The 23542-nt window shown below is 42.3% G+C and overlaps 1 protein-coding gene across 6 annotated transcripts in view; it reads left to right on the top strand.

The window, feature by feature from the left end:
- LOC134823411 (uncharacterized) overlaps positions 1-23542 on the top strand; it is a 128235-nt gene that overhangs the window by 65179 nt on the left and 39514 nt on the right. For all 6 annotated transcript variants that reach the window (XM_063834872.1, XM_063834870.1, XM_063834869.1 and 3 more), the window contains exons 10-11: positions 3649-3722; positions 17319-17445. In XM_063834872.1, the coding sequence (XP_063690942.1) occupies positions 3649-3722; positions 17319-17445 (201 nt within the window). The remainder of the gene's footprint in view (positions 1-3648; positions 3723-17318; positions 17446-23542) is intronic.

The following is a 23542-nucleotide window of genomic DNA, read 5'->3' as shown; positions in this document are numbered from 1 at the left end:
TGGTTTGATCAGAAATGCCAGACAGACCCGTTCAGGACAGTGCTCGTCCTCATAACTTCCAATAACTCATAACTTCCAAATTTAATAACAGAACTATCGGCGAAGGACTAGCTGAACCTTGGCCACCTCGTAGTCCAGACTACGGTCATCTGAAAAGCTGCAACTCTAATTTTTTTCAGGACAAACGTTATTCGAATGGCCAAACACAATTCAATAAAATTTAGCTCGATCTGACTATTATATTATATCCAAACTATCAAATAAATGCAAAAATTAACATTCATTTGAAAAAAAATGAACACGAATATTTTTCGATTCGACAAATTCCTCGAACCAGTGGTAATAGTAAGTCATATAATACCAGAAAGAATTATTTCAATTGGGCACTCAGTGACAGAGCTATTATTTATTAAGGCCAACGTTTGCACACTGACTTTTGGCCCACCCAAAGTTACATGAAAGTATTCAATATAACTAAAACTTTCCATCTATATTATTCACATCGTGTGTATTAAACAGTCGTTTAAGTCCTCTAACAAGAAAACAACATCCTCCATTCCACAACAGTCAATACAATGTACTATTATTTATAACCATTACGACCAGACCGTCATACTCCATCAGCTGATAAATCCAAAAATATCCCTTACGTAACTCTTTTGTAGTGCCGTGTCAAGATCCCACAGCTTGTATCCTCCAAAGATCATTGTGAATTTTGTATTTAACCTCTCAAATAAAAGGGCCACCACAATCATCCAGCGTCATGCGTACATTTGTAGATCATCACTTCAGCCCTCTCTCCCTCCCCCCTCTCTCTCTCCTCCCCCTCTCTCCCTCCTCCCCCTCTCTCCCTCTCCCCCTCTCTCCCTCTCCCCTCTCTCCCTCTCCCCTCTCTCCCTCCTCCCCCTCTCTCCCTCTCCCCCTCTCTCCCTCCCCCCTCTCTCCCTCCTCCCCCTCTCTCCCTCTCCCCCTCTCTCCCTCCTCCCCATCTCTCCCTCTCCCCCTCTCTCCCTCCTCCCCCTCTCTCCCTCTCCCCCTCTCTCCCTCTCCCCCTCTCTCCCTCTCCCCTCTCTCCCTCCTCCCCCTCTCTCCCTCTCCCCCTCTCTCCCTCCCCCTCTCTCCCTCTCCCCCTCTCTCCCTCTCCCCCTCTCTCCCTCCTCCCCCTCTCTCCCTCCCCCCCTCTCTCCCTCCCCCCTCTCTCCCTCTCCCCCTCTCTCCCTCCCCCCTCTCTCCCTCTCTCCCTCCCCCCTCTCTCCCTCTCTCCCTCTCTCCCTCCCCCCTCTCTCCCTCTCTCCCTCTCTCCCTCTCCCCCTCTCTCCCTCTCCCCCTCTCTCCCTCTCTCCCTCTCTCCCTCTCCCCCTCTCTCCCTCTCCCCTCTCTCCCTCCCCCCTCTCTCCCCCCTCTCTCCCTCTCTCCCTCTCTCCCTCCCCCCTCTCTCCCTCTCCCCCTCTCTCCCTCCCCCTCTCTCCCTCTCCCCCTCTCTCCCTCCCCCCTCTCTCCCTCTCTCCCTCTCTCCCTCTCCCCCTCTCTCCCTCTCTCCCTCTCCCCCTCTCCCCCTCTCTCCCTCTCCCCCTCTCTCCCTCTCCCCCTCTCTCCCTCTCCCCTCTCTCCCTCCCCCCTCTCTCCCCCCTCTCTCCCTCTCCCCCTCTCTCCCTCCCCCCTCTCTCCCTCTCCCCCTCTCTCCCTCCTCCCCCTCTCTCCCTCCCCCCTCTCTCCCTCCTCCCCCTCTCTCCCTCCTCCCCCTCGTAGCATTGTGCCACAAATCCACAGCTTGCACAGCTTGTATCTCCTCTTTGTATCTCCTCCTTGTATCTCATCCTTGTATATCCTATTTGTATCTCCTCCTTATATCTCCTCCTTGTATCTCCTCCTTGTATCTCCTCTTTGTATTGCCTCTTTGTATCTCCTCTTTGTATCTCCTCCTTGTATCTCCTCTTTGTATATCATCTCTCCCTCCCCCCTCTCTCCCTCTCCCCCTCTCTCCCTCCCCCTCTCTCCCTCTCCCCCTCCCTCCTCCCCCTCTCTCCCTCCCCCCTCTCTCCCTCCTCCCCCTCTCTCCCTCCCCCCTCTCTCCCTCCTCCCCCTCTCTCCCTCCCCCCTCTCTCCCTCTCCCCCTCTCTCCCTCCCCCCTCTCTCCCTCTCCCCCTCTCTCCCTCCCCCCTCTCTCCCTCTCCCCCTCTCTCCCTCCTCCCCCTCTCTCCCTCCCCCCTCTCTCCCTCCTCCCCCTCGTAGCATTGTGCCACAAATCCACAGCTTGCACAGCTTGTATCTCCTCTTTGTATCTCCTCCTTGTATCTCATCCTTGTATATCCTATTTGTATCTCCTCCTTATATCTCCTCCTTGTATCTCCTCCTTGTATCTCCTCTTTGTATTGCCTCTTTGTATCTCCTCTTTGTATCTCCTCCTTGTATCTCCTCTTTGTATCTCCTCCTTGTATCTCCTCCTTGTATATCCTATTTGAATCTCATCCTTGTATCTCCTCCTTGTATCTCCTCCTTGTATCTCCTCTTTTTATCTCCTCCTTGTATCTCCTCCTTGTATATCCTATTTGAATCTCATCCTTGTATCTCCTCCTTGTATATCTTCCTTGTATCTTCTCCTTGTATCTCCTCCTTGTATCTCCTCCTTGTATTGCCTCTTTGTATCTCCTCTTTGTATCTCCTCCTTGTATCTCCTCTTTGTATCTCCTCCTTGTATCTCCTCCTTGTATATCCTATTTGAATCTCATCCTTGTATCTCCTCCTTGTATCTCCTCCTTGTATCTCCTCTTTGTATCTCCTCCTTGTATCTCCTCCTTGTATCTCCTCTTTGTATCTCCTCTTTGTATCTCCTCCTTATATCTCCTCTTTGTATCTCCTCCTTATATCTCGTCCTTGTATATCCTTACCTTATACCTGCTACACATTACCTTATACCTGCTACACATTACCTTATACCTGCTACTGCACATTTGACATATTGTTATATTCTGATAGGTTACACCGAGTCATTTGTTACATTTTGTCAGTCACCATGGCAACCGCTGAATAATGTCACTCCGGCGTTCCTCGCTTAGTGCACTTAACAATTTAAAGTAAGTTTGGAAGAGTGGACATATCATAAAGCGTGTATAATGTATATAGCGTGTATTTAGTTAGGTTTGTGGACATATCATAAAGCGTGTATAATGTATATAGCGTGTATTTAGTTAGGTTTGTGGACATATCATAAAGCGTGTATAATGTATATAGCGTGTATTTAGTTAGGTTTGTGGACATATCATAAAGCGTGTATAATGTATATAGCGTGTATTTAGTTAGGTTTGTGGACATATCATAAAGCGTGTATAATGTATATAGCGTGTATTTAGTTAGGTTTGTGGACATATCATAAAGCGTGTATAATGTATATAGCGTGTATTTAGTTAGGTTTGTGGACATATCATAAAGCGTGTATAATGTGTATAGCGTGTGTAATGTATAAAGCGTGTATTTAGTTAGGTTTGTGGATGCTGCATGGGTTTAAACGTGTAACTCATGTAAAGTTTTACTGTAACGCCTGTAACGATCGACTGTAACGACGTGTAACACTGTAACGCATCATCTCTTGTATGGTCTATGATTACGAACTACCATATTATTTGATTATTGATGAGACTATTCTGGCAGGGCGGTTGCTAAGAGACGGAAAACCCGTACACAAGATGACAAGAGTTGGGGGAGTGATGGAGCTATCGATCAAAGTAAGTGTCTAGCTTAGGTACATATTTTACTTATTATCTTTAGTAAAGTGACAAAACATGTACCTATTAGTTATTATTTTATAATAAGTACCTACAAAATAGTTGTTAGTTTCCATTTTTGTGGCAGCAGTTTGTGTGAACCTACGTATTATTAGATACAATATTAAACTTGAACTTTGAACCTTGCGCGCGAAATACGCGCGCACGTTCATGGCAACGGAGCTGAGTTGCCATGGTTACTATGGAGTTGCCATGGTTGCCATGATAAACTTGGTTAACATAGTCATTCCTGGTTACATCAGGTAGTTGTAAATATGCCTAATTGCTTACCACACAACATCATAGCATTTAGCGACACATCACCTGTCACGCTGGTTAACCTTGTTCCTGTTAATTATCGGAAGTTATAATTTTGAGGCAAGGGAGAAAAACTAAACTTGCTAGTTACAGTAGTAGTTGCTGGTGTTTATTGTTAATTTTTGGCTCAGTGCCTGTTTTTTTGTCTCTATCCGATTACTGTCGTTCTATATTATATAACACTTTGTTTCTCTTGGTTTCTACTGTGAGCAGTTTCCGTGGTAACAGTAGTAGTGTGAATGTTTGTGGTAATTGATTAGGTAATTACTAATTAGCGATGTTAGAATCAGTGGTTACCTGTGTATAATCAGGTGCCTGTCCCTAATAAGGAATTATAAGATAATTTTAACATTGAGCCATTGTTAAACACAAGCAAACATTTCCTGTAGTACACGCCTCTTAGTTAGACTTTGTTAAACACAAGCAAACATTTCCTGTAGTACACGCCTCTTAGTTAGACTTTGTTAAACACAAGCAAACATTTCCTGTAGTACACGCCTCTTAGTTAGACTTTGTTAAACACAAGCAAACATTTCCTGTAGTACACGCCTCTTAGTTAGACTTTGTTAAACACAAGCAAACATTTCCTGTAGTACACGCCTCTTAGTTAGACTTTGTTAAACACAAGCAAACATTTCCTGTAGTACACGCCTCTTAGTTAGACTTTGCTTGAGATATTCAGCTCTCGTTTTGAGATCGGTTCATATCAGCCTTGTTGTGGATAGTTATAAGTAGATATTAACGATAATTAGTTCTAATTTTCACCCTTCACAATACGTGGGTTGTACAGTGAGTTGCTATGTATCGTATGCTATGTATGTGACTCTACTCTATTGTACTTTGCTCTACTGTATCTTTGTGTACATAATAGATTTCTTTTACTGATATTTCTTTTTATTTTATCGAGTTAATTCGAACTTAGACTCTGGAAGCTGGAACTTTTCACCGAGCGTTAAGCGTAAATTTCTGCGCAGAATTGTGTTCCCAGGCGTTACATGAAGTTTTATTTTAATTTGTGATAGCAACGTTACTTAAACTTAAGATCTGAGAGTTTCTCCAGAACAGAGTCCATCTTGAGCCGTACAGTCGGTAGATTTAGCTCATCAGAAGAGGGAACTAAGGCTACACTAGGTACACAGGTATAAGAGGTGGTCACTACTCACTAGGATACCACACTACCACCACACTAGGAAGCAGGCAACAGATAAATAAGTATTCTGGTAGAGTTCAATAAACTGATGAGTTTCTGATGAGCGACTACGTTAATGTTCTGAAGAAACTTTAAGATTCTGAAATTGCTCTGAATGTCTTGATGATAATGAAAATACTGCCTCGATGTTTTATAATCGCTATGATAAGTTTGCTATTACTCATTTCTTTTTTTTTAACATTTAAAATATAATTTGGAACATTACAGTAATGTTATTCAAATCTCAAATAGAAAAATTATATTTCAAAGCTTTGTGTTTTGATCATATTATGATCGTGGGTGTATAGTGATGTTGATTGCATTATTTTGATTTGGCAGTGATGGTGAGTGAGAAAATGTTGTGAGTGCCAGCCAGTAACTCTGTCAAATGAACATCCGACTGAGGAGTGGGTGAGCGCAAACGTGAAAACAGCAGAGAGGGCGGCACAAAACGGCCACGGAAAAGACACAGAAACTAAGCCTTGCGCGGTAAGTTAGCCAGTGTCTGAGAGCCGGTGTTGCCCGGCAGGAGGCCTTCAAGTTAGGTACCGTGGTGAACTGTGGAGGTAAAGTCGAGAGTAAGACAGTAACTAGGGGGGGGGGGGGTACTGTTACAGCCTCTAACTGATGATAATCGCACTACAGTACGGGAATCTAGTTACTAGTTAAACTCATAGACAAAACCATCCGTGGCTGACTACCCCGTACGTAGGCAGTGTCCCGTGTCCGAGATTTCAGGCATCAGGATACACTGAAACAGAGCTGATTACGACCAGGATTCTCACGGATACCCCGCCTCGGAGCCAATGCCCTGCTTTCGATACTTATGTCTACTGGTGGAACCTTCATATTTTCTCTACTAGCAGTCACTGTAACCCTATCACTCGGAAGGCCCCACAGCTCCTACATGGATGCACGGTCGGGAGCCCATGTAGGGATAAAAGTGACTGCAAGCTTTCCATCACATCCATCACAGATTCAAAGCTGGGAGGAGAAAAAGAGAGGACAGGAAAAAGAAAAAAAGAAAAAAGATGAATAAAATACTGAAAAAGGAAACTAGTTATCTGCTTTCAGACTGTCTTTGAAGTTGAGGGTTAGTCTGTAGATCTTGTTAATGGTGCTGGTCGAGAGTTTGATCAAACTTACGTCCTCATCACTGAGATTATCCTTGCGATCGGGCTGCGACATGAACGTGGAGGCAAGATTGAAGCTACCATTACCGACATTGTTGAGTAGATTTCCACTGAGATTTTGAAATTTGTCCCTTGGATTTTTCCCTAGGGGGCAGAAATGGAGCATATGATTCTCGTCCTCGATGAATAGCTGGTTGGTGTTCAGCTCGCAATAGTTGCTACTTGCAGGTCCTTTCTTCAAGTGGAGTTTTGTCTCCCCCTTTCAATTATAAGGTGATGAGAACTGGACCGAATCTTTGTGGTTGCCCTTCTGTCCTGGAAAGACCTAGCGTGGATTAGATAGGGCTCCCATGCAAATTCTGTTTTGTCACTGTAGAATGATAGCTTTCTAGAATCTTTCACAAGAGAACCCCAGGAATCGCGGAACTGTTTTTGCAGGTTCTCTGTGATTAATTTAGGACTGCAGGAGTCCGCGAGGAAGGTTTCTTTCAACAGCGATGATGAATTCCTTTCAAGAAGGTCGATGTTGTTGAATGACTTAATGACTGATTCGATGCCTACAAACCATGACAATTTGAGGTCAATCTGCTCAGTCATTGCAGCTTTGACTAGTTGTGTAGAGGGGAGGCTCATAACTCTTTTGAAATATTTAGTACTCAGTTTCAACATTTCAATAATTGGGTATGAGCCAGTTTCTCCCCAGGCTGTAGCATCGACTGCCCTTCTGTTTATACCAAGAAGGTATTTCAGGTGTTGTAGGGGCACTTGCTCAAGTTGCTGTTTAGCGATGTGAGAGACCGCATGATCAAGATTGTGAAACTTGCTGAAGCTAGAAAGGACCTTACTGACGGTGGGTAGAACCGGGGCCCAAACTTGACAGCCGTAAAGTAGAATTGGCTTAACAAGGGTCTTAAATAATTTGTTGATGCAGGATGCATCAACGAATCTCCGGTCTAAAGTGCTTCTCAAGCTGAAGTAAGCTCCAAGTCCTTTACGGTAGAGAGAGTCAATTGCTTGCCGAAATTTCCCTGTGCTGCTTATAATAATTCCAAGATAGCAGTAGCTGGAGAGCATGATCTCGATATCTCTGTCGTGAATGGAAGGACGCCAGTTTGGAATGTCTGGTCCTTTAGCGTTGAAGACCATGAATGGATATGTTGATTTCCAGACCCCATTCGTTACAGTAGTTCCCAATAATCGTAAGCAACTTTTGGAGGGACTCAGGATCTAGGGCAAGTATAACTAGATCATCAGCCCACCCTAGGTGAGTCACTGAAAGTCCAGCAAGTGTTGGGCAGTTCGCAGTAGCTTCGTTAAGGAGGTCAGAAAGCTTTTTAAGGTAAACTTTGAAAAACTCGGGGCTAAGTGGGTGTCTTTGTTCAGTCCCTTTGAGGATATTGAATGCCTCACTGATTTTACCATTCATCTTGATATGACTCTCTGATTTGCTGTACATATCTTTGGTGATGTCGTAGTAGCCACCATTGACGCCAAAGCAGGCTAGTTTGAAAATAAGGGCTTGTATGCAGACTCGAAAGAATGAAGACTGCATAGATTTTACTCTTAAACTTCTTGTACTTTTCAATGGTAGACATCAGCGTAAATATATGATCGTTGCATAAGCTTCCTTTGGTAAAACCTGCTTCGTTAGGTGGATCAGGATGAGAAATTTGGCGGTGAGTAACAAGCCGAGATAGCAGCATCGCAGAGAGCAGTTTTCCGATACAGCTACAAACTGCTATTGCTCTATAGTTGTCAGGGTTCCTGATGCACCCTTTTTTGTCTATTGGTGTGATCACACTTTTTTTCCAGAGGTAAACTCCTGTCTCCAGGCACAAATTGAAGAGTTTGAGAAGGAGCGACCTCAAATTTACGCTCAGACCCTGCGCCGGAGCATTTCGTTGCTGATGATAAAGAAGATGCTCTGATTTGAGGTCGCCTAGCGCAGCGATCAGCTCATCCAATGTAAATGGGCTGTTCAGTGACTCATTAGGAGCAGATCCCTCGGATAGGGCGTGGGCTTCTTCGAGGAGAGCTCTTTTAGTGAGGGTGTCTACGGTTTTTTTAAATAAATCTCACACTCATTTTACTTCGGAGTATTACAATTGTAACCAGCCAATTACAGGAAGCCGAAGGATTCATTTGGCCAGTGACGGTTAAGGTAGTGTGTACCATACTTTCTTCGCCCGAGACATTGCTGCAATGGGTAGCTCCTCATTTAACCCTCACACCCGATTTCTCGAGTATTCGGCTGAGTAGACCGGGGGGCTGCATAGACCACTCAGGATCCTTAGCATATGATTCTCGTCCTCGATGAATAGCTGGTTGGTGTTCAGCTCGCAATAGTTGCTACTTGCAGGTCCTTTCTTCAAGTGGAGTTTTGTCTCCCCCTTTCAATTATAAGGTGATGAGAACTGGACCGAATCTTTGTGGTTGCCCTTCTGTCCTGGAAAGACCTAGCGTGGATTAGATAGGGCTCCCATGCAAATTCTGTTTTGTCACTGTAGAATGATAGCTTTCTAGAATCTTTCACAAGAGAACCCCAGGAATCGCGGAACTGTTTTTGCAGGTTCTCTGTGATTAATTTAGGACTGCAGGAGTCCGCGAGGAAGGTTTCTTTCAACAGCGATGATGAATTCCTTTCAAGAAGGTCGATGTTGTTGAATGACTTAATGACTGATTCGATGCCTACAAACCATGACAATTTGAGGTCAATCTGCTCAGTCATTGCAGCTTTGACTAGTTGTGTAGAGGGGAGGCTCATAACTCTTTTGAAATATTTAGTACTCAGTTTCAACATTTCAATAATTGGGTATGAGCCAGTTTCTCCCCAGGCTGTAGCATCGACTGCCCTTCTGTTTATACCAAGAAGGTATTTCAGGTGTTGTAGGGGCACTTGCTCAAGTTGCTGTTTAGCGATGTGAGAGACCGCATGATCAAGATTGTGAAACTTGCTGAAGCTAGAAAGGACCTTACTGACGGTGGGTAGAACCGGGGCCCAAACTTGACAGCCGTAAAGTAGAATTGGCTTAACAAGGGTCTTAAATAATTTGTTGATGCAGGATGCATCAACGAATCTCCGGTCTAAAGTGCTTCTCAAGCTGAAGTAAGCTCCAAGTCCTTTACGGTAGAGAGAGTCAATTGCTTGCCGAAATTTCCCTGTGCTGCTTATAATAATTCCAAGATAGCAGTAGCTGGAGAGCATGATCTCGATATCTCTGTCGTGAATGGAAGGACGCCAGTTTGGAATGTCTGGTCCTTTAGCGTTGAAGACCATGAATGGATATGTTGATTTCCAGACCCCATTCGTTACAGTAGTTCCCAATAATCGTAAGCAACTTTTGGAGGGACTCAGGATCTAGGGCAAGTATAACTAGATCATCAGCCCACCCTAGGTGAGTCACTGAAAGTCCAGCAAGTGTTGGGCAGTTCGCAGTAGCTTCGTTAAGGAGGTCAGAAAGCTTTTTAAGGTAAACTTTGAAAAACTCGGGGCTAAGTGGGTGTCTTTGTTCAGTCCCTTTGAGGATATTGAATGCCTCACTGATTTTACCATTCATCTTGATATGACTCTCTGATTTGCTGTACATATCTTTGGTGATGTCGTAGTAGCCACCATTGACGCCAAAGCAGGCTAGTTTGAAAATAAGGGCTTGTATGCAGACTCGAAAGAATGAAGACTGCATAGATTTTACTCTTAAACTTCTTGTACTTTTCAATGGTAGACATCAGCGTAAATATATGATCGTTGCATAAGCTTCCTTTGGTAAAACCTGCTTCGTTAGGTGGATCAGGATGAGAAATTTGGCGGTGAGTAACAAGCCGAGATAGCAGCATCGCAGAGAGCAGTTTTCCGATACAGCTACAAACTGCTATTGCTCTATAGTTGTCAGGGTTCCTGATGCACCCTTTTTTGTCTATTGGTGTGATCACACTTTTTTTCCAGAGGTAAACTCCTGTCTCCAGGCACAAATTGAAGAGTTTGAGAAGGAGCGACCTCAAATTTACGCTCAGACCCTGCGCCGGAGCATTTCGTTGCTGATGATAAAGAAGATGCTCTGATTTGAGGTCGCCTAGCGCAGCGATCAGCTCATCCAATGTAAATGGGCTGTTCAGTGACTCATTAGGAGCAGATCCCTCGGATAGGGCGTGGGCTTCTTCGAGGAGAGCTCTTTTAGTGAGGGTGTCTACGGTTTTTTTTAATAAATCTCACACTCATTTTACTTCGGAGTATTACAATTGTAACCAGCCAATTACAGGAAGCCGAAGGATTCATTTGGCCAGTGACGGTTAAGGTAGTGTGTACCATACTTTCTTCGCCCGAGACATTGCTGCAATGGGTAGCTCCTCATTTAACCCTCACACCCGATTTCTCGAGTATTCGGCTGAGTAGACCGGGGGGCTGCATAGACCACTCAGGATCCTTAGCTGAACGTCAACGACGCTCACCCCACGACCAGGCAGACAGCGGGATTCGAACTCGCAACCTCACGATTACAAAGCTGGCGTTCTACTCTGAGCTATATTATGGCGTTGGATGATTGTCATAATATAGCTCAGAGTAGAACTGATGGAAGGAGTTGAGTTGCTCCGTTTCAGTTTGGACTTCTTCCTTCTTGTAGCTCATAAGCTTCTTGAAATCTCTCCAGGATTTAGTTTTACTGTTTTTGATATCCTTGTTAAGACTATTGAAGAAGTCATCCCTTTTCTTATTGAAAATCTTTCGATATCCTCAGAGTTGGCATGATGCTGTGTTTTGATCCTTTGGTTATCAGGATTATTTTCGACAATTTTTATTGACTGTTTGAAAAAGCGTCGTGCAGTATGACACTTGCCGTCAAACCATGAGTCGAACTTAAGTTTTGGATTCTTGGTCTGTTTAGAGATATCGAGCTCTTTTTTTAGCGACATCATATTTTATGAGTTCTGTAATTTGCCTACTCAGTGCAGTGCTTCAACTGCCTCGTGGGTTTTTGGAGTGGATTCGACATCTTTGGTCAGATGGGAGATTCTTTGAATGAACTCAGGCTGTTCAAATGATTTTTTGAAGTTGGCTAAACCGTTTTCTGTGATCTTGTATCAAAAGGGAGCTTCCTTGTTAATACTGGAGCTCGACTATTCCTTTGAGGGGCCCTGCGTCGATGCCAAAGGCTGAGAAAGACTGGATTGTGGTCGGAGAACAGAGTGTGCTCACCCACTGAGAGGCTCTTGACACGGTGAAGAAAGAATATTGATGTAGCATGTGTATTTTCCAGCAGAGTCACCGATGGTACGTCCATTAAGGATCAAGAGGTTTTGCGATCCACATGATTACTCTGATACCTCTATCATTTAGATGATGTTGATCTGGGACAAACAAATAGTCGTGTGGGATATCCGATCCCCCGGGTAGAAGTTGTTGTTTCTGTTTTCCCTTGATCTCATCCAGAAATCAGCTTTTTCATTGTCACCTTTAAGATTTCTGATTGCCTCTGTGATGCGTCGACTATTCTTACCCCATTCCCCTCCAGGATGGTCGCGGAGAAAGAGGTGAGAGATGAATATTTTGTTCTCTCCCTGGATGGATGTTATAAATATGTTTGTGGGGGCTTTCTGGGAGGAAATCTATTTTACCCACAGTTTTCTGTTGCGTTTGAAATCGAGTTTCTCATTTTCATTAGTTTGATGTTTAACATTTTATACCTGATCTAGAATAAAAATGGGTGGCCCCTACTTGTGTTCAATCATTACTCTGAACATTGCACGTGCAGAGTAACTGAACGTAACGTGTGTTTGCGGAGTGTATTTGTCTGTTGCACGCGTGGGGTAAGCTGAATGCACGTGCAGAATGAGGGGCGCGCATTTCCTGCTTGTCGGTGAGTTTAGAGGAAGGCGGTCAGATGCGCATGTCCGATATATCGTCACAGACGAAACTGGTGAGTGTGAGTTGAGACAGTGTGCGCAGTGTGTCTTATCTTAGTAATACTGTGTGTCTGAAAGTAATACTTTACTTTTAGAATGGTTGAGTTATATTTATAAACGCAATATATTATCATATTATTATGTAACCCGTGGGTTTATTAGTATAATGTGGAATACTGCTTTATATCCATGGTCGGGAGCAGAATGGCTGCACAAATTCAGCAGAAAGGTTGCAGTTAAATCACATTCAAATACATAATAATTCCATCACATTAATTTTGCGATCGAAAAGCTCCCGAACATAGATGTATGCCTTCTCCCCTATACATACTATACACTATACACCATACACTATACACTATACACTATACACTATACACTATACTTCTCCCCCACGCAAGCCGGTTGTTCTCGTCTAAGCTATGCTTGGTGTAGCTCGTTGGGATAGTATAGGAATTCTAATTCCTATAAGTTGGGAATGAGGTAATTATCTGTTCACAGATCACCCTCTAAAACCTACAAGGAAATATTTCCTGTAGATTCTCGGTATAAAAGCAACATTTGACGGAGCATCTTGTGGAGTGAGCTATGTGCCCATCCTTGGCGAACTCGGTGAATGTCCTTGCTGTACGGCAGTGTTAAACAAGGAACTGAAACCGAGGGGTTCCGTTCAGGCCCTTCAAACTTTGTTTCTGTCTGGTTCTAATATACCGTTACAATAATGACTTTAATATATATACAGGGGTACCTTAAGAGTAAGGTTTACACTAATCCCACTCCCAAAACAAGAGAGGAGCTAAATAAAAAGTAAACATCAGAAGGGAAGCCTGAAAGATCAAACTTCATGCAGTCAAGTCGGCTGTAGATAATTGTCTTACACGTTATCAACATGTCCTAGCTAATAAAGGACGATGGGTTGAGCAAATTATTAATTGTTAAGTATTTTTATTGTATTATTATAATATTTATATATTTTCATTACCTAAATATGCAAAAATTAAGTGGAAATTTCATTTGTCAAACAAATTAGAGCCATTTACATTCCACACACTATTTTCAACTCACCCTGTATATAGCTACTTGGCCCCCAATTTAGCCGGCGCGTGCTTTATTGTTTACATCCCGGAGTGCTGCGTGGAGATTGTTTATTAGTATTATGATATTATACTTCTCCACTGGAGAAGTATAATATCATAATACTAATAAACATTTGTACTCTTGAGTAATCTGTAATTAGGGGGTAGTGTATTAAGTACTAGTGCACAGATATTACATAATAAGTATTAAGTACTAGTGCACAGATATTACACAATAAGTTCTAGTGCACTGCAGATATGCACTATAAGGCTATAATAAGTACTAGTGCACTGCAGATATGCACTATAATAATCTCACTATATTGCTTGTTGTACTGCAGATATGCACTATAATAATCTCACTATATTGCTTGTTGTACTGCAGATATGCACTATAATAATCTCACTATATTGCTTGTTGTACTGCAGATATGCACTATAATAATCTCACTATATTGCTTGTTGTACTGCAGATATGCACTATAATAATCTCACTATATTGCTTGTTGTACTGCAGATATAAATCAAGAGGCTTGCATATAATGAACATATTGACACGGGTGCAGAGTTGAGTCTGTACGGAACCTAGTAGTTTCAGATCCTTGTTTAACTTGCCGTACAGCAAGGTCATCCACTACTTTAGCCCGGCGAGGCACATAACTCGCTCTACAACTCCATGACAAATGTTTCATATATACTAGCCGAGTTCACAAGTTATATCCTTGTGTTTGAGAAGAGCTCGTTAGAACTGCTTCCTTTCCCTTCAGTATCCCACAGTCTCTCGAGTTTCGTAACTGCCAGAGAACTCTCTTAAACACTATATGCACTATATGCACTATAATAATCTCACTATATTGCTTGTTGTACTGAGGGCAGTGTAGTTACCGACCTGAATTAGGCCTTATAGAGCAGCAACCACACCACACTACACTACTTATAGATGTAGCAGGAGCAGCTTAGTGCTGTTTACCAGACTGTCACACTTTGTTTCTTCAATATTACTACACGACGCGGCCTCACTACTCTGCCTTTATTTAGTTATATAGCTTGTTTGTCACTAGTTATATAGCTTGTTTGTCACTAGTCTTGATCTTTATCTGAGGTTTGATTGTTCGGTAGTATTGTTGAGGAGCTTGGAGTTTACTGTAGTTGTTTAGACATTAATTGTTCCGTAACCAGCTGCAGTGAATTTTTAGTTCTTGTTTTTGTGTGGTTGTTCTCTGAGATGGCAGATAAGCTCTTCAAGCGAGCAAGTTAGTACACGATACACAACCACACTACACAACTACACAACCACACTACACAACCACACTACACAACCACACTACACAACCACACTACACAACCACACTACACAACCACACTACACAACTACACAACCACACTACACAACCACACAACCACACTACACAACCACACTACACAACCACACTACACAACCACACTACACAACCACACTACACAACCACACTACACAACCACACTACACAACCACACTACACAACCACACTACACAACCACACTACACAACCACACTACACAACCACACTACACAACCACACTACACAACCACACTACACAACCACACTACACAACCACACTACACAACCACACTACACAACCACACTACACAACCACACTACACAACCACACTACACAACCACACTACACAACCACACTACACAACCACACTACACAACCACACTACACAACCACACTACACAACCACACTACACAACCACACTACACAACCACACTACACAACCACACTACACAACCACACTACACAACCACACTACACAACCACACTACACAACCACACTACACAACCACACTACACAACCACACTACACAACCACACTACACAACCACACTACACAACCACACTACACAACCACACTACACAACCACACTACACAACCACACTACACAACCACACTACACAACTACACTACACAACCACTACACACACTACACATCCACACTACACAACCACACTACACAACTACACTACACAACCACACTACACAACCACACTACACAACCACACTACACAACCACACAACCACACAACCACACTACACAACCACACTACACAACCACACTACACAACCACGCTACACAACCACGCTACACAACCATACGTAGTTATATGTCATAATATTACTATTGAAATATTTCACTATAGAATTGTACAGTATGGTTTTTTAGATCATATTTTTATTTTTTGTAATTTGATTCTTAATTCTTTACAGTTGACTAGTATTGATTAATATTATGTCTTGTGAAACGTGGTTTCAGTTTAAGAAATTAAGTATGAGTGGGGTACACTACCCCCTATATTTGGGGGGTGGGGGTAACACCACGATGCACAATGTGCATGTTTTGCAAAGATATCCCCAGAAATTTTAAAGGTTCTGCCTTCCATGTTTCTATATTTCATCAAAAATCGTTAAGTGGTTAAGAGGCCTTCTCCAGAAGAGAGGGGCACATTACCCCCGATATGTTGGGGGTACACTACCTATACTCCCGATATGTTGGGGGTACACCACCCCCGATATTTTGGGGTACATTACCCCCCAACATATTTGGGGTAATGTATCGGTGCCCCGATATGTTGGGGGTACACTACCCCCGATATGTTGGGGGTACACTACCCCCGATATGTTGGGGGGTACACTACCCCCGATATGTTGGGGTACACTACCCCTCTAGTCGATACTAGAGTCGATTCTCCCACTGCTTTTCATTTTCCCGACTCGAAATGAATCAGCTCAGCATGCTGCCCGATGCTGCACGCCGTAGTTTCGGTACTTGAGTTACCTTAATTTGACCTACAATACATTTAAATCTGATTAAACTAGTTAGTCACATTAGTCTCTAGTCGGTTCAGCCACCTCTCGAAGCATGGCATACACGTACATTTACATTTAGGTACTTATTCCGAATTATATCGTTGATGGGCCTTTTGATTGCCGAATGTTTAATTGTTAGTGTATCATTAGATAGTGTTTACGGAGGGAGGGGTTGGCACTGTTTGGCAGTCCAGCTTTGTTGTTTTATTGCTCATTAACTTACACTACGTTTTGTAGAACTCGAGTACAGCGTTTTTAAGGTGTTTAATTATACTGCGTCTTGTTAGTGTTGTCAGATTGGTACCCCCCCCCCCCCCCCCCCTGTCGGATGGATGCTTTCTCTTTAAATCTTGATTTAGTGGACGATTTCAAGAAACTATCCAAGGATTTAGGTCAATCTATCCGGAGTTAGTAGTTACACAATACACAATATGTAACGCATCCATAACAGTGATATTCATCACTTAATTGTTTATATTTTATTTAATAATTCATTATACCATCTTCAATATATTCACCTACTTATAGACTCGTTAGCGTTAAAACACCAACCCTTAAGGCATGTTCATCCTTCCGTAATGTAAAACTACGGGTTCTAAAGACAAGATACATCCCCACCCCATGCGTGCATTAACAATCTGCAAAGCAGTACAGTGCAGTACAGTACAGTGCAGTACAGTACAGTACAGTACAGTGCAGTACAGTACAGTACAGTACAGTACAGTACAGTACAGTACAGTACAGTACAGTACAGTACAGTACAGTACAGTACAGTACAGTACAGTACAGTACAGTACAGTACAGTACAGTACAGTTTAACTAACCAACCACATCCCCCAGGTTCTGGTGTGATAGAGCTTGCAGAAGCTATAGGAGAGTAACTAACCAACCCCTCCCCCCAGGTTCTGGTGTGATAGAGCTTGCAGAAGCTATAGGAGAGTAACTAACCAACCCCTCCCCCCAGGTTCTGGTGTGATAGAGCTTGCAGAAGCTATAGGAGAGTAACTAACCAACCCCTCCCCCCAGGTTCTGGTGTGATAGAGCTTGCAGAAGCTATAGGAGTGTAACTAACCAACCCCTCCCCCCAGGTTCTGGTGTGATAGAGCTTGCAGAAGCTATAGGAGAGTCCATATCCAGCTCCAGCAGAGAACCAATACTAACTGAACACGTGTCAGAACCCTCAGTACCAGTTGAAGAGCTCTCTAACCTTGCCAGGTACGTGTTGGTTTGTCTCTAACCTTGCCAAGTACGTGTTGGTTTGTCTCTAACCTTGCCAGGTACGTGTTGGTTTGTCTCTAACCTTGCCAGGTACGTGTTGGTTTGTCTCTAACCTTGCCAGGTACGTGTTGGTTTGTCTCTAACCTTGCCAGGTACGTGTTGGTTTGTCTCTAACCTTGCCAGGTACGTGTTGGTTTGTCTCTAACCTTGCCAGGTACGTGTTGGTTTGTCTCTAACCTTGCCAGGTACGTGTTGGTTTGTCTCTAACCTTGCCAGGTACGTGTTGGTTTGTCTCTAACCTTGCCAGGTACGTGTTGGTTTGTCTCTAACCTTGCCAGGTACGTGTTGGTTTGTCTCTAACCTTGCCAGGTACGTGTTGGTTTGTCTCTAACCTTGCCAGGTACGTGTTGGTTTGTCTCTAACCTTGCCAGGTACGTGTTGGTTTGTCTCTAACCTTGCCAGGTACGTGTTGGTTTGTCTCTAACCTTGCCAGGTACGTGTTGGTTTGTCTCTAACCTTGCCAGGTACGTGTTGGTTTGTCTCTAACCTTGCCAGGTACGTGTTGGTTTGTCTCTAACCTTGCCAGGTACGTGTTGGTTTGTCTCTAACCTTGCCAGGTACGTGTTGGTTTGTCTCTAACCTTGCCAGGTACGTGTTGGTTTGTCTCTAACCTTGCCAGGTACGTGTTGGTTTGTCTCTAACCTTGCCAGGTACGTGTTGGTTTGTCTCTAACCTTGCCAGGTACGTGTTGGTTTGTCTCTAACCTTGCCAGGTACGTGTTGGTTTGTCTCTAACCTTGCCAGGTACGTGTTGGTTTGTCTCTAACCTTGCCAGGTACGTGTTGGTTTGTCTCTAACCTTGCCAGGTACGTGTTGGTTTGTCTCTAACCTTGCCAGGTACGTGTTGGTTTGTCTCTAACCTTGCCAGGTACGTGTTGGTTTGTCTCTAACCTTGCCAGGTACGTGTTGGTTTGTCTGTCTGTCTATTTGTTTGTAGTAATGTTTTAGTCGTAAGGTTTGTTTGTTTGTCTGTTTGTAGTTATATCATAGGTACAGTCAGGACTCAGGTATGTTTAATGTTTATGTTTTTGTTTGCAGCAACAACAATGCTAGTTATTCAAAAATCCAAAAATAAAATAAAATGTAGAAACAAGTTTATTTGTTCACTAAAACGCACTCACGACCCATGGATCATAACCAGAACTGCACACCTCCAAACTGCACAGTGCACGTAATTTATAATCACCAGTTTAGACTTTAGTGCTGTCGGTATTCTATAATCACCAGTTAAGCGCTGTCGGTATTCTATAATCACCAGTTTAGACTTTAGTGCTGTCGGTATTCTATAATCACCAGTTTAGCGCTGTCGGTATTCTATAATCACCAGTTTAGACTTTAGCGCTGTCGGTATTCTATAATCACCAGTTTAGACTTTAGTGCTGTCGGTATTCTATAATCACCAGTTTAGCGCTGTCGGTATTCTATAATCACCAGTTTAGACATTAGTGCTGTCGGTATTCTATAATCACCAGTTTAGCGCTGTCGGTATTCTATAATCACCAGTTTAGACTTTAGCGCTTTCGGTATTCTATAATCACCAGTTTAGAATTTAGTGCTGTCGGTATTCTATAATCACCAGTTTAGCGCTGTCGGTATTCTATAATCACCAGTTTAGACTTTAGCGCTGTCGGTATTCTATAATCACCAGTTTAGCGCTGTCGGTATTCTATAATCACCAGTTTAGACTTTAGTGCTGTCGGTATTCTATAATCACCAGTTTAGCGCTGTCGGTATTCTATAATCACCAGTTTAGACTTTAATAGTGCTGTCGGTATTCTATAATCACCAGTTTAGACTTTAGTGCTGTCGGTATTCTATAATCACCAGTTTAGACTTTAGTGCTGTCGGTATTCTATAATCACCAGTTTAGTGCTGTCGGTATTCTATAATCACCAGTTTAGCGCTGTCGGTATTCTATAATCACCAGTTTAGACTTTAGTGCTGTCGGTATTCTATAATCACCAGTTTAGACTTTAGTGCTGTCGGTATTTTGTAGGTTTACAACCCACCAGGACGCGCGCCGAGTTGGACTCGTCGACGGTCTAATATATGGAACAGATATTTTACGAGTATCACCCGTTAATCGGTATTCTATGATCACCAGTTTAGCGCTGATCGGATCAATCACACACGTTCCGAAGAAGCACAGTTGTAACATGCAGCCACATCCTGCCAGCTTGTTAGCTGTAACACTACTCTGTTAGCTGTACCGAGCTTCAGTTACTCTCTCTCGCGGTCCGCGTATAATTACTTGTGATAATAGACGCATTGTTCGACTTGCTACGTTGTGTTTTGCAATTCTACTCTCATATTTATTTATAACTAATGAATATGCGATGTATATCTTATTTGTTGTAATTATTGGACAACTAAAGACTCCAGTATACAACTAAATTAAATAGAGGGTAATAAAGGAGAGAGGCCCTGTTTGTATGTATTCCTCAATTATATTAATTGATTATATTAATTAATTATATTTTTGCCCCTCATCAAGTACAGTTTACTGCAAAAACCCGCGGTAAATCGGGGTTTTCGTTTTTAGGGTCCGAAACTGGTATAAAATGGGTGGATAAGGCCTCAAATCTATATAGATATTTTGGATAATCAGTAATCACACGTATTTAATTAGCTATCTAATGATTGTAAACTTTTAGAATTTACCTACAGTGTTTACCTTCTTAGTTATATGGTACATCATATTAGAACATGCGTCAATATCATGTGTTCTTAAAATTGTATCAGTAAATTTAGATCGGACCACAAACAATTGCTCCTATAGTGCGGATCTCAAACCAATTGGAACGTATTACTATTCTCAAGCATGGGATGAGTTAATGGGTAAAATGAGAATATAAATATGAATATGTGATTCGAGAAGCAGTAACGAGCACACCTTGAACCGAGCTAATGAGCTTGTGTAAGGGGTCGCATCCTTAGTACTAATACTATAAGAGTATATAATAAGGGATAACATCAATAAAGTCCACTACATCTTTATATACATGTATATAATAAAAATCAACTTGTGGAAAAATTCCGACCAAACTGTCGGAAAAAATCTTATTTTTCGTGTGAATTTCGAAGAAAAATTCGGGGGAAGTGAATTATCTGCGGTAAAACTAAGGTTTGCGGTAAATCGGGGTTTTTATTTACTGTTTTTATTTACTTTACCTGGATCTGAACGACGAATACCGAATTGTGTTAAATTGAATTATCCAATCGTTACCTAATGTATCGACGGTATTGTTCCATTTTTTATAGAATCGTTTGTACGTGTCCTCAATTTGTCCCTGCACATTTTGTGTGTGATTTTAGGATTTTAGGATTGCTATTGCAGTATTGATATTTGATACCGACATTGGGAAATTGGTAGATCACCGACCGGCTATAAGCCGGTTATAAGCCGGCTATAAACCGGCTTATAGCCGGCTACAATTTTTATAGCCGGCTATAAGCCGGCTTATAGCCGGTTAGTAGCCGCTTACATTTGTTGTTGAGCGACGGCTATTAGCCGGTTATAAGCCGGCTATTAGCCGTTTAGGTATCGGCTATAAGAAATTCAGTGAAAACGGCTATTAGCCGGTTATAAGCCGGCTATTAGCCGTTTAGGTATCGAAAGTGGTTATAAGCCGGCTATAAGCCGGTTATAAGATATTAACTCAACTTCATCGTACTGAACGATAGTCAGGAGCCGGCTATAAGAAATTCAGCGAAAACGGCTATTAGCCGGTTATAAGCCGGCTATTAGCCGTTTAGGTATCGAAAGTGGTTATAAGCCGGCTATAAGCCGGCTATAAGATATTAACTTAACTTCATCGTACTGAACTGAGTTAATATCTTATAACCGGCTTATAGCCGGCTTATAACCACTTTCGATACCTAAACGGCTAATAGCCGGCTTATAACCGGCTAATAGCCGTTTTCACTGAATTTCTTATAGCCGGCTCCTGATTATCGTTCAGTACGATGTAGTTGAGTTAATATCTTATAACCGGCTTATAGCCGGCTTATAGCCGGCTTATAACCACCTTTAATACCAAAACGGCTAATAGCAGGCTTATAACCGGCTAATAGCCGTCGCTCAACAACAAATGTAAGCGGCTACTAACCGGCTATAAGCCGGCTTATAGCCGGCTATAAAAATTGTAGCCGGCTATAAGCCGGCTTATAGCCGGTTAGTAGCCGGCTTATAGCCGGTCGGTGATCTACCAACTGGCCCCGACATTTACAAAGCAAAATTTCGTGAAAGTATTTTATTCGTGGAAAAGTGACGTAAATATACCGGCCTTTCTGGCGTTTTTTGTTGTATGTGATCTTAGGATTTTTATGATGAACTTTAGCGGACGCTTGCTCTCATTAAATATTTTGTAATAGTTTCTGATATAATTTATTAATATTATTTTAATCTGCTAGATGATACTCCCTTGTGGATGGCCGTAAAACGCCGAAACGAATCTTAAGCGGGTCGCCTCGAGGTACGTGGTTTTCATGTGTACATGACTACCATCAATCTTAACATTTCAGGATTGCTATTGTAGTAATATCATGAAATATTTAATTTAATTTTAGGGACTTTTTTTCGTTAGTTTCAAGTTAAGGGTATAATCCAGGTATTAGCGTGGTAGCCATTCGTCAAGCTGCACTTCATTAGTACAGACGAATCAGGCTTAATAAGTGTACCTGTAATGAGTGGTATGAAATTACCTGTGAAACCAGGTAATGTGATAGATGGGCCTAGTGTTTGTGACATTACCTGTGAAACCAGGTAATGTGATAGATGGGCCTAGTGTTTGTGACATTACCTGTGAAACCAGGTAATGTGATAGATGGGCCTAGTGTTTGTGACACAGATTCCTCCCGCTAAAAACAGAGGCTTCAGCTTGTGAAGTGAACAGCCATGATACGTTACCATGGTTACGGCGCCACGTGAAGCTATATTCTTACAGTTACCATGAGTAACGCCAGGAAATCCACGCAGAATATTGCAGCCACCCGAAGTGGTACCACTCAAACAGTTTGCCAATGAAATATTTTGTTTGGGAACGACTGACGTACTTCTTGCAAAAATATAGTGTGAAACAGTGTAAGGTTTGTAAAATGAGACAATATTGTTTGTTGATATCAATCAGGGTAATTGGGTCGCAAGTAAACACTAAACACATACCTTAAACTGATTAATCTCGTGACGTAACGTGTACCAATGTGATATATAATCAAGGCAAGAGTAATTAGTATGATTTGATTGACTCTTGCGTTTCTAGATGTTTCGGTACGGGCGGAAGACTACCAGTTACCATGGTTACTACCAGTTACCATGGTTACTATCAGTTACCATGGTTACTATCAGTTACCATGGTTACTATCAGTTACCATGATTACTATCAGTTCAGACTTTAGTCATTCACAAGCAGGATTATAATATAATATATATTATAATAATAGTCTCTTCTTTTTTAACTTCTGAACTAGTCGGTCCTCTCCATGTTAGTGTTTCAGTCGTACAGTTTTTGTTTCTCGGTTTGAAAAATTTGTACGTAAATTTTCGATCATTCGGCTGAATGGAACGTTCAAACTGTATAAATTCAAAAGCAAAATCGTTAGAAATAATAACAGTATATTTTTGGCTAACAGCCGGCCGGCTTGATTTCGTAAACATTTCTTTTGTTTGTGTTTTATCTCGAACATTCATCCGAGTTTTATATTTTATTCCCAAAGAGCTTACCAAAAAATGGAGATAATTATGTCGCGATTTTATTGAATCGAAGTCTTGATAGATCGAGCATCGGAGAATTACAGTGATTAAATCATGAGACAAGCGTAACAAAATACTGGGGGGGGGGGGGGATAATGTTTTTTTTGTTTTTTTTGTTTAGGTGGAATTAATAATAAAAAAATACGTTATCCCCCCCCCCCCCCCCCCCCCCTAATACTGTAACCACAATGTTTGTTCGGTAATCGTTGAGATACTGATAATTGTTAAACACTCTTTTGCATTTTCTCGATTGAGAGAGTTAACATCAAAGATAAACACGTGC

This window comes from Bolinopsis microptera, chromosome 11, assembly GCF_026151205.1.
Source record: "Bolinopsis microptera isolate Bmic1 chromosome 11, MBARI_Bmic_1.0, whole genome shotgun sequence".
In the NCBI taxonomy this organism is placed as follows: Eukaryota; Metazoa; Ctenophora; class Tentaculata; order Lobata; family Bolinopsidae; genus Bolinopsis; species Bolinopsis microptera.
Note: the sequence above shows the minus strand (reverse complement) of the source record. Positions and strands in the feature narration are given on the sequence as shown.